This window comes from Erpetoichthys calabaricus, chromosome 18 (assembly GCF_900747795.2).
Source record: "Erpetoichthys calabaricus chromosome 18, fErpCal1.3, whole genome shotgun sequence".
In the NCBI taxonomy this organism is placed as follows: Eukaryota; Metazoa; Chordata; class Cladistia; order Polypteriformes; family Polypteridae; genus Erpetoichthys; species Erpetoichthys calabaricus.
The window spans coordinates 47,524,058-47,536,925 of NC_041411.2; the positions used below are offsets into that span (position 1 = coordinate 47,524,058).

General features: G+C 36.5%; 1 protein-coding gene across 1 annotated transcript in view; it reads left to right on the forward strand.

The window, feature by feature from the left end:
• dcp1b (decapping mRNA 1B) overlaps window positions 1-12,868 on the forward strand; it is a 191,758-nt gene that overhangs the window by 147,929 nt on the left and 30,961 nt on the right. Inside the window, exon 6 of the mRNA XM_028824370.2 lies at window positions 8,601-8,730. Within this exon, the coding sequence (XP_028680203.1) occupies window positions 8,601-8,730 (130 nt within the window). The remainder of the gene's footprint in view (window positions 1-8,600; window positions 8,731-12,868) is intronic.

Consider the following 12,868-nt stretch of genomic DNA (forward strand, 5'->3'; position numbering starts at 1 on the left):
GTTACAATCTGTCAAAGATAAGGTTGACCAAAGCCACAGTTATCACTCACCAGTACACCACAAATATTCATGCAACTTCCTAGGGAGGGGGTGATATTATCTGGAAGTTTGCCAGCTTAAGCCGGCATCAGCATATGCATCTAGTTTGGAGGTTAGCTGATTGTGTCTTATAGTTTGTCCCCTCTAGTATTACTAGATTTGAGTTAAAGGGTCTGGTCAAATTAGAGGACTTCAGGCCAGATATTTTTTTTTTTTTTTTTTGTTCTTTATTTCGCCTTATACAATTTCTTGTATTAGGAATTTGTTAGTTTTCGCATACCCCTTGGGGTCAGAGCGCAGGGTCAGCCATTGTACAGCGCCCCTGGAGCAGTTACAGGTTAAGGGTCTTGCTCAAGGGCCCAGCAGAGTAGGATCTCTTTTGGCAGTGACGGGGATTCGAACCGGCAACCTTCGGGATACCAGCGCAGATCCTTAGCCTCAGAGCCAGGGCACAGTGAAGCCTTAAGAAGAATAAATGGATATTAGCTAGTAAGAAGCATGTATGAGACCCTTTCCTGGCATTAAAAGAAACACAAAGACTGAACAGGGAGTTTTGCACATGCACTGGGTGCCTAGAGGCTGGTAGCACACAGACTAAGGGCTCGTTTATACTTCACACTCAGGACACACACATCATGGCTGCCACGCGTTCCCAGCGTTCATTTGACATGTCCTCTGAGCAGGTCCCCAGAAATTAATGTGACGCGTGTGCGAGTTGCAGTACCAGCAAAAAGTCGGGGGGCGCAGTGTGATAAAAGTTGAAATGTGACATCAGAGTCTCTGTTTACTATCTGCATGTGACAGAAAGCTGCTTTGAGGATCCTACGGGATCAATGTGCGTGCTTTGATGTTTGATGTGGTGAAGTGAAATGCCTGTATACAGATACATTCGTGGTGCTTTTATATTCAAGTGTCGCATATTCCCGATCGTAATGACACGATACATTTTAAAAGTCTCACATACCATCTTTTGTGCTGTCTTTTTTTCTGGTGCTTCCTCCTGACCTGACAGCAGTGGCAAACAGCAATAGATCACCACACAGAACACATTAAATGTATGATATTCCAACTCTCTGCACATTTAGAATCCTTAGATTTATACTTGATATCACTTTCATGATGAAATGCATTAAAGTATGTATGTTACAATTTACAGATAAATTGCTAATTTTGTTTAAATAATGAATACTGCTAATAATTACACACATTGGGGTGGCGGAGTGGTAGAACTGCTGTCTCGCAGGCAGTCACATCGCTGGTGTTCCCTACCTGGAGTTTATATTTTTTCCTGCTGGGTTTCCACAGTGTGCTCCGGTTTCCTTCCAAAGATATACAGATTTGGAGACACTAAAATGACGCTAGTGTATGTGAGTTCTTGTATTCACCTTGCGATGAGCCAATGCCCCATCTAGGGATTGTTTCTGCCTCGTGCCCAGTACTTGCTGGAATGGATACATCCCTGGACTGATGGATTTATTCATTAAACGTCCTTTTCAGAGATGTTGTGGAAATGCTTCTGAGATTGGACTAAATTGCCACTAATAAGGATTTAAAGCTGTGTAGGCATATAAGCTTGAAGGAATGTAAAGGTGGGAGAAGGGGACAGGAACATTTTGGGGAAGTGGATGAGCCATTCAATAAGCTAAAGACATTATAAGCCATTAAGGAGAGTCCAGGAGAAGCTCTAGGTTTAAATGATTTACCAGTTTTTTAGTTTTGAACTTGGCTGTTCTCATCATTTTTACATGCTTTGTTTATTTTTGTTTAACAAAACAATGTTTGATTTCTATTACTGGTTACCTTGTTGTTCTGGGTTTTGAAATATTATAATAGCACCCTATAGAGTAGAAACACTGATTGAATGGTAAATGAGCAGGATAACTTGATTTGCAAATGAGTGATTTATTTCTTAGCTTTTCTGATGCAACAGTGCCATCAGTGTGGTGTGGAATATATGGTGTCACAGAGATCTGATAATATCATGCGTCAGGCAGAATGAACACAGTCCACTCTTAGGTAATTCAATATTTGCAGAGTTGATGTGTTCTGCAGTGGTTATATTAACATAAAAACAGACCCCACCACCTGTCGTCTTATCAGAAACAGAGCACCTGTTTTGCTGTTCAAATACAAATGTATCCATTTCATTATCTGTATCTGACTCAGTATTTTTATTCAGTTTTAAGTAGAGCATATATGATGTCTTTCAGGTGTGTCTCAGCAAGATGTCACTTTTTATTGGCTAACTAAAAGGATTACAATATACAGGTTTTCGAGGCAACTCAGGCCCTTCAGGCAAGATGTAATACAGAAACTGGAGTTCCTTGTGTTTATATACACACTAGGACAAATAACATTGGAAAACCTTTAAGTGAGACATCTTAAATATAAAAAATTAATAGACCTCATCAGGTTAAGATTCATTTATCAAAAGAGAACAATGTATGGTCAATATATTGTAATCTTTTAGGATATAGCAGGTTGGACAATGACTGACTAACAAAGGTGTCATTTTCCTTGACTTCTCACTACATTCATAATGGCTAACACGGTACAACACCCTAGTACTACAGGTGTGTCTTACATATGACATCAGCTTGTCTAGCATATTCTGTAAGGGGCCATGTGCTGCTCATAATAATCACTTCTCTGGTTTACAAGTCTTATATCTCAGTCTAATTCACAATCTGTCTCTTTCTTATTGAGTTTTGTTGCTTTCAATGGTTAAGAAAATATGAGAAGAGAAATGGTACTTGTAGTTGGTCTCACTGAAAGCAACATTGCCATACACCTGTGGTTTTGCTTTTTCTTCTATTATATAAATCAAAATAAGAACAGTTTCATTGTTCATAGAGATACTATTAAGCATTTTTATAAACTTCTTGAAAGGTTATACAAAAAAGACAAATTAATTAAAGGAATGCACAGAACAGTCTAATGCAGTGCTTCTCAAACTCAGTCCTGGGGACCCACTGTGGCTGCAGGTTTTTGTTTCTACCAGATTCCTAACCAGTGGCGGCTCGTGTATAGGCACTGTGGAACTGCAGCACCCCCTATTTCCACTTGATATTATCGATAACATTCAATATAATGAGTCCTTTTTTCTTTAATTCTTTCTTTATACTTGTACAATATATAATCCTTAAGCTTAATGTCAGTAGCCATCCCCCAGTTTATGAAAAAGATACAAAAATCTTTGTATGGAACTGTGCGCTACGCAGTTCCAGTGGCATGGTGTTTGGCTGTTGTGCACATAGGAAGCTGCACGCGAGGCTGCGAGGGAGAGAGAGCACTGTCACTCCCGCAGTGCCGACCCTGGAAGGTAGTTTTTTATTTTTATTTATTTATTTATTTTTAACTCCGCATGTGTTGTGCTTAAAACCGTGTACCATATTCTTGAATGTGATAAAGTGTAGAATTAGATTATTATCCTGCTTCCAGCTATTCTATTTGATTCATTTTTTTTTTCGGTTTCTGAATAAATTTTCTTTTTATACATGTTTGTTTCCTTTTACACAATTTTAAAACAAAGGCTAAAAATTTTCTGGAGCAGCACCCCCATTAATTTTAGCTATGAGCCGCCACTGAACACCACCTGGTAACATTGATCCCATTTAATTAACTGGTATTTTTTTTCTTTTATTCTGCATTCAGAAAAGCACAACAGCATGATTTTTACATTTATGAGACATTTAGAAATATTTCCGCTTTTGCTATAGATTTAAATGCTTAACTCTCTTTTGTTGATTCCATTATATTTTGCCCTTTCTCTGTGTAGTTTTCCCCCTTTGTTGTATCTTACTAATGACAATTAAAAAAGAGCAGAGCAAACACCCAGCCAAACACTGAATAATCAAAGGCTGCAAGTACTTTAGCATCAGACCCACTAATTAGTAAATAATGGATTAATTAAACAATTAGAATGCCTGGGAAAAGCAGAATGAAATTCAAGATTAAAATATTATTAAAAAGAAAAAAATATATATTATTCCCATATAACTGCTTGGTACATTTTAGTTTAATTTTTTTTTTTACCAAACTTAGTTTTGTGATTTGATTTGTGAACTTGGGAAATGACAGTTCACGTAATTAGCCCAGGAGTCCAATTAAAAACAGAAACTGGTTAGAACAAAAACCTGTAGCCACAGGGGGTCCCCAGGATTAGGTTTGGGAAGCACTGGTCTAATGTATTGAGTGGTCAACTACAGGGTAACAACCACACTAGACAACTTTTATCATTAAACCAGGCAAGGCTTGGTATATGTGTGAGGTAAATAACTTCATATATGAGAAAGTGACGTGAAATGGAGTAAACAAGTATATTACCTTTGTTCAATTAAACATTATCAGTAATGGGCTGTTAAACTCATTTTTAAACAAAGACCAGTCCATTATCAAAAAGACTGCAAAACTCACACATGTATGATTTCTTAGTATGTGTAATGCAGCTCTCTTTCTCAGAATGCTTAATTTATAAATAAATGAACCAAATGCTCCATATTAAGCAAATGTTTGAATGATATTATATAAACAATGTTTTAAGGTATGAAATACAATAGTATATCTTTATTTGAAAAAAAGTGGACATGTATTGCTTTTTTAAAAGCAAGATCTGGAGAAATTTGACATGCAAGGCTTTTTTTATAAAGGAGATCTTGCAGTGAAATAAACAGCACTAGTCCCTTTTTGTGAAATTTATTTATTGGGGTACTCAGATTTGATGAAAATATTTACAGAAGGCCTGAACAGCAAGTGTATATAATTTATTTTATTTGTACAAGATAATTCAAACTTGTGTAGTACTTTTAGCAATGCCTACTTCACAAGGATTACTAAAAGTAAATGCATATGGGCAGTTAGATATTTATTTTAATTTCAAGATTTAAGCAAAGATATTGGAAAAGATTAATGAATGTATGAATAATGAAGAACTGAGTCACTAAGCTGAATAAATTAAATGAAAAACGTACCTCTTGTCCACAAATTGCAGTCAACATAACTTCAAAGGGTTGTATCACATGTATCTATTACTGTGTCTTATGTTTTATAATGATTGACACACAAAGCTAAAATTGTAATGGAGATTTGTGTGATATAATGTAGACCCAAAACATGACCTGTTATATGGTATAACATTTGGAAACTCAATTTTAAAGAGATACCTTTCTGCATCTAAAAAATATAGGAATATGGAAATAAAGTAATTAAGCCAGTGAGAAAAATTTTGAATAAACAAAATGGGGACTCGTTCACCTCCAGACATAGGATTTTTGTCATCTGCGAACAGAAATTCTTGTTTTAAGTTCATCATATGGCAGTTTTTCCTGTCTCTAAATTATACATATAGTGACTAGACAGCAAATAGTTGCCTCTCTGTTTGTTTAATTGACCCCATAAATATATATATTTTTTTGTTTACTTTTTAACATCATTTATCTTTGCTTTAAATAAGGTAGAGACCAAGCTGATATGCAGTGGCAACTGAATTAGAGCATTTAAAATTATAATGTTTATAAAATTTAAAAGATCGCATGCCAGCTAACACCATCCAGCTGATCTGGACAAGTAATCATTATCATACTTTTGCGGATGCCATCTGGCCTGACAAAACATAACATTTCCCAGCATGTTTAAAAATCAGCCAAAATGTCAAAATGAAGGAAAGTCAGTCAACATTGCTCTGCTTTAGACTAATGTGAAAACTAGTTTCTAAAATAGATATTTTGAATTATTGTGTTTATTTTATCAATATATGGCAAGCTATGTACTGCAGTGACTAAAAGATTGACTTTGAGATCTAAAGGCTTCCAGTTTAATTCCTGGCTGTTCTCCAACTGTAAAATTATTTGTAAATTGGATAAATATCAACCAAATTTACAAAAGTCATATCAGTGTAAAATGTAAACTATTGAAGTAGGCTCCACCTTAAAGAAACACATTTGTTTTTGAATTCAGAGCAGTTAATAAAGGCTGTAGTGACAAGGACATTGTCAGATATTAGCACAAGATGGAAAATTAGTGACCTGAAAATGCCTAAAGCAGAAAGATGAAGGATGAACTGATTACTGTTTTGTGAAATGGCTGGTCAGGGGAACTTAAGGCCCCCTTTGCACTTCGCATTAACATGCATTTTTGGTGATTCACTTATGACTAGGTAACATTTGACCACAGTAGAAACCAAGGGTAAATGCACTTGTGATTGTATCACTCATAGCACAGTGGTGGTGGCCAGAAGTGGACAGCAACCACATTTAGCACAAGTGTAAATTCAAATGTGTTTTCACAAATCAAAAAATAGTACTCACTAGAGTCCTCAATCTCAACTTTGATGGGTGAAGATGACAGTTTTCATTTCAAGGAGTATTTTGTTCTGTGCGTCGTCACTGAAATAGATAAATGAAGAAATAATTAAGTTAAAAAAGAAATGAGAAACAAAAAAAAATCATTACATTGTTTATTCTCGAATATCATAGTCTTTAGTTTTATGTATTGTTCATTTCAAAATGCATTTATGTATTTGCATGTTAATGTATTTCATTTTGCCCAAAATATTCTTCCATATAAAACAGACATTGGAATAAAGGTTTTGCTTGTTGGATTCCCTCTTTATATGAAGTTTAATTTAATTCAGCTCTTTTTGTATAGCGCGCTTCAATGAGTGCTGACTCAGCTGAAATACAATGACAGACTTTACACTTTTTATTCATATCTTTTACATGTTCAGTCATTGACAATAAGCGTTATTTAGCAAACTCAATACACGTAAAGTTCCTGAGTAAAACTATTACACAAAAGGTTTTTCAGACCGTAATAAGGCAATGGTTAAAGCATTATTAAGTAACAAATCTACCCATTGGTCCATCAAGTTTCCCAACAGGCCTTTACCACTAAAATTATATTTTGGGTAATTAATTCCTTTTCAACAGAAAAAACAAAAAAAATGACACCATATGCATGAATTTTCATCATAAGTTTGAGTTAGTATTGTAGAATCACTTGACCTGTTCAGAAAGATTCAGAAAGTGTCTAATCTAAATGGGTACAATTTTATTTTCTCCAATTAAATGTTTTATTCTTCATTGTGAAGAATGTCAGACTTGATACGTGTAAAAGAAACTGCAGCATTTGCTAATTATGTTGTTTTCAGCTGTTAAATATATATAAATATATATATCTATAAATACCTGGAAGTGCAGCTGGATGATAAATTGGACTGGACTGCCAATACTGATGCTTTGTGCAAGAGAGGACAGAGACGACTTTACTTCCTTAGAAGGCTGGCGTCTTTCAACATCTGCAGTAAGATGCTGCAGATGTTCTATCAGATGGTTGTGGCGAGCGCCCTCTTCTACGCGATGGTGTGCTGGGGAGGCAGCATAAAGAAGAGGGACGCCTCACACCTGGATAAACTGGTGAGGAAGGCAGGCTTTATTGTAGGCATGGAGCTGAACAGTTTGTCATCCATGGCAGAGCGACGTGCACTGAGAAGGCTCCTGTCAATCATGGAGAATCCACTGCATCCACTAAACAGTATCATCTCCAGACAGAAGAGCAGCTTCAGCGACAGACTGCTGTCACTGTCCTGCTCCACTGACAGACTGAGGAGATTGTTCCTCCTCCACACTATGCGACTCTTGAATTCCATTCGGGGGGGAATAAACGTTAACATTTTTACAAAGTTATTGTCTGTTATATCTGCATTTTTATCACTCTTTAATATTTTTTTATCAATATGCTGCTGCTGGAGTATGTGAATTTCCCCTTGGGATTAATAAAGTATCTATCCATCCATCTATCTAAATATCAAGATTATTTCTATGTGAGACATGAAGTATCCTTCTTATTGTAGAGTATCATGTTTACTTTAGAGACCCATGCAGTCACTAAAATATACCTTTGACATATGTTGATAAGCAGCTATTATTACTGAATTATTTAGTCATTTGCTTTATCCAGAAAAATTGAATCATACTGCATGAACAGAACAGTCGCACAAAGAGTTACTTATAGACTAAACAGACTTATAGACTAAATTATAATGGCATGGAATTAATTTCAGTTAAAAATCAAGATTGTTTAGATTAATCAAGAGAATACATACAGTGAAAATGAAATAAATTTGCTATTTTCATAGTCTTAGAATATTTTTAGAATTTTTAAATCTGAATATACATTATGATCGATAAAATTCACTAGTAGAGTAACCTCTTTTTTTTGGGAAAAATTCATTAATTCATAAACTTGGAATTGAAGTTGATGTTAAGGTTCTTTTACTTAATTTTGTTATTTTAATTCCTCTATTCTCTGATTATAAACCAGAAAGATAAATCATTCCCTTATGCTAAAAAATCTGATTTGAACCCTGTGTAAGTAGAATGAATTAAGCAGAAAATGAAAAGATAATATATAACTAAGCAGAAGATAAAAGGTAATACGTGAACATACTGTAGGTTATTAGAAGAAAAGTCTTTCTATCAAGCTATAGTACCTGTTGATTATTACTAAGAATGGTGGCTTTTTTTAATATTATTTCTTTGTTGTTTCTCAAACCTTCCTTTTAGATTAACAAACCAAGAGAAGACTGAAGTACATCAAGATGATAGCGCCTCTCACAAAAATATGCACCCAAGAGACAGAAAAAGTGCAGACATCTTGCAGTTGCTAATCAAGGCCAAAGATGATTATGAGAAGGTACGTGTTAATTAATGTCACAGTCACTAGATGGCACTTATCATGTGAATTTAGGATGACAAAACTCCTATTAAGAGCCGTGCTTATTAATTGTCAATCACTTTATTTTCAATCACAATAACATTTTAATTTGAAAATATTTAATATGCTTATTCAGACTTTCTCTTTTCATCCAAAATCTAAGAATGAAACGTGAAATAAAAGTGCATTTTTTCTACAGTCTCAAATGGACAGGAATTTGTACTGGATATTTCTGATATAGTAAAATAACTAATGTTGTAAGTAGATTTTACTGGGTGATGTGCATTTTAATATAATGTGAATCATTAATATATACATGTAAATGTAATATTAAAAAAATTAACGCATTGATGCCTTTGACGAAAATATCTTGAATACATTTCTCTACCTAATGCAGACAATTAACTGTTTAAAATAGTAATATAATATATTAATATTACAATTAATGGTAATATTAATTATTTATTATAATATAGTATTTACAATAATATTATAGTTAATATTATAATTGAACATGTGCATTGTGTATTCAGTCAGTTAAGCATTTTGAGGTGATACACGACAAAGATCATGCCCTGCTATTTATTATACACATAAAGCACTTTGGCCACAGCATTCCTATGTTGTTTTAAATGTGCTGTATAAATAAATTGACATTGACACATTAGAAATGGAACCAGAAGTTGCTGTACCAGTGCAATAGTTTGGAAAAACCATTCCACCATGAAACTGTATGTCTGGTGTATGGTGTGCCCTGGAAATACTATGTTCAGGGCACCATCACAGAAAGAAAGGCTGAATGCAGGGAAAGGTGCCATCCTTCACAGAGGCGCTAAAGGAAGATCTCCTGTCATTGGGCAAGGTTGCCTGAACATTGAGTAAAAGAAAGGTTTGGTCCTTTCAGACTTTCCAATACGTAAAGAGTGCATCGAAAACTAGAAAATTTAGGCCGACCATGGACCCTAGAAGTATAATTTATTTGGAGTTTTAACCCTCTGCTGGAACAGAAACCAGGCAGGTACAATGTGGGAAAGAGAGAAGGTGTTGGGAGGAAGACAGGCTAGAGAGAAAAAAAAAGTTAGTGTATTGTTGTATGTAAACGGTGCATGTCTCCAACATATCTTCTGTCTATCCTCACTCATTCTTGATGAAAGGGTATATGGTGGTGTTATAATATGATGGAGCTGTGTCATGCTTCATAGTTCAAGGTGAGTACTAGGCCTTAGCACCCCAATGTGTGAGGTGCATTTGCTGAATCTGAAGGAAGTGACACCTCCACTCTGCACTTATTGGAGTTTACCAGTTAGAAAGTGCAGAAACCATTTGTGGAGAGTGCCATAAGGTTGATTGATGGTCCAAAAATGTTCAACTATAATCTTTACAGAACTCTGGCATAGCAGATTTTACTATCCACTTGTGCCAGGATGGCATGAAGTGCAAAGCTTATGGCATTATCTTTGAACCAATAAAGAAACTGGAGGTTTCCCAAATTATTTGGAATATTATGTTTAATATGTACCAGCACCAGTCTCTCAAAGCATTTTCTCACAATGGAAGAGATAGTCACCATTCTATAGTCTTAAAGTCAGTCCTTTTATATATATATATATATATATATATATATATATATATATATATATATATATATATATATATATATATATACACACACACACAGTACTGTGCCAAAGTTTTAGGAAGGTGTGAAAAAATGCTGTAAACAAAGATTGCTTTCAGAAATATAAATAATGATTGTTTATTATTATCAATTTGCAAAGTACAAAGTGAGTGAACCAAAGTAAAATCTAAATCAAATCAATATTTGGTGTTACTACCTTTTGCCTTCAAACCAGCATCAATTCTTATAGGTACACTTGCACAAAGGCAGGGATTTTGTAGGATTATAGTCAGGTGTCTGATCAACCAATTATACCAAACAGGTGCTAATGATCATCAATGTCACACGTAGGTTGAAACACAGACATTAACTGAAACAGACACAGCTGTGTAGGAGCCTTAAAACTGGGTGAAGAACAGCCAAACTCTGCTACCAAGGTGAGTTTGTGGAAGACAGTTTCATGTCATGGCAAGATTGAGCACAGCAACAAGACACAAGGTAGTTCTACTGCATCAGCAAGGTCTCTCCCAGACAAAGATTTCAAAGCAGACTGGGGTTTCAAGATGTGCTGTTCAAGCTCTTTTGAAGAAGCATAAAGAAATGGGCAACGTTGAGGATCGTAGACACAGTGGTCGGCCAAGGAAACTTAGTGCAGCAGATGAAAGACACATCAAGCTTATTACCCTTCGAAATCGGAAGATGTCCAGCATGTGCCATCAGCTCAGAACTGGTAGAAACCAGTGGGACCCAGGTACTCCTATCTACTGTCCGGAGACGTCGGGCCAGAAGTGGTCTTCATGGAAGAGTTGCAGCCAAAAAGCCATACCTCCAATGTGGAAACAAGGCCAAGCGACTCAAGTATGCACGAAAACATAGGAACTGGGGTGCAGAAAAATGGCAGCAGGTGCTCTGGACTGATGAGTCAAAATTTGAAATATTTGGCTGTAGCAGAAGGCAGTTTATTCGTCGAAGGGCTGGAGAGCGGTACAATAATGAGTGTCTGCAGACATCAGTGAAGCATGGTGGAGGTTCCTTGAACGTTTGGGGCTGCATTTCTACAAATGGAGTTGGAGATTTGGTCAGGATTAATGGTGTTGTCAATGCTGAGAAATACAGGCAGATACTTATCCATCTTACAGTACCATCAGGGAGGCGTATGATTGGCCCCAAATTTATTGTGCAGCAGGACAACGACCCCAAACATTCAGCCAAAGTCATTAAGAACTACCTTCAGCGTAAAGAAGAACAAGAAGTCCTGGAAGTGATGGTATGGCCCCCACAGAGCCCTGATCTCAACATCATCGAGTGTGTCTGGGATTACATTGAGACAGAAGGATGTGAGGAAGCCTACATCCACAGATGATCTGTGGTTAGTTCTCCAAGATGTTTGGAACAACCTACCAACCGAGTTCCTTCAAAAACTGTGTGCAAGTGTACCAAGAAGAATTAATGCTGTTTTGAAGGCAAAGGGTTGTCACACCAAATATTGATTTGATTTAGATTTCTCTTTTGTTCATTCACTGCATTTTGTTGATTGATGAAAATAAATGATTAACACTTCCATTTTTGAAAGCATTCCTTGTTTACAGCATTTTTTCACACCTGCCTAAAACTTTTGCACAGTACTGTGTATATATACAGTAATCCCTCCTCCATCGCGGGGGTTGCGTTCCAGAGCCACCCGCGAAATAAGAAAATCTGCGAAGTAGAAACCATATGTTTATATGGTTATTTTTATATATTTTAAGCCCTTATAAACTCTCCCACACTATTATAAACATTTCACGCACAATTATACAGCATAAACCCTTTGTATTCTCTTAGATATTAGGTAAGATTCGTTGAAATTATGTATGTAAACACAGTTTACATACATACATCCATCCATCCATTTTCCAACCCGCTGAATCTGAACACAGGGTCACGGTTGTCTGCTGGAGCCAATCCCAGCCAACACAGGGCACAAGGCAGGAACCAATCCTGGGCAGGGTGCCAACCCACCACAGGACACACACAAACACACCCACACACCATGCATACACTAGGGCCAATTTAGAATCGCCAATCCACCTAACCAGCATGTCTTTGGACTGTGGGAGGAAACCGGAGCGCCCGGAGGAAACCCTATGCAGACACGGGGAGAACATGCAAACTCCACGCAGGGAGGACCCGGGAAGCGAACCCGGGTCCCCAGGTCTCCCAACTGCGAGGCAGCAGCGCTACCCACTGCGCCACCGTGCCGCCCCAGTTTACATACAGTAAAACCTAAATATTATCGAGCGTCTCCGATATCACATATGTTACAGCCATTATGACAGACAGGCCACCATCAATAAATACGTACAATGCAAGATAAATTGTATACAGTAAAATGTGTGTACAGTGACACTAAACTATGTACATGTAATAAGTACTGTACGTAAATAATTAATTATGGTTACTCACCAACAATGACACGACGACTTGTCCGATAATGATGAGTTTAATTTTACTGCACAA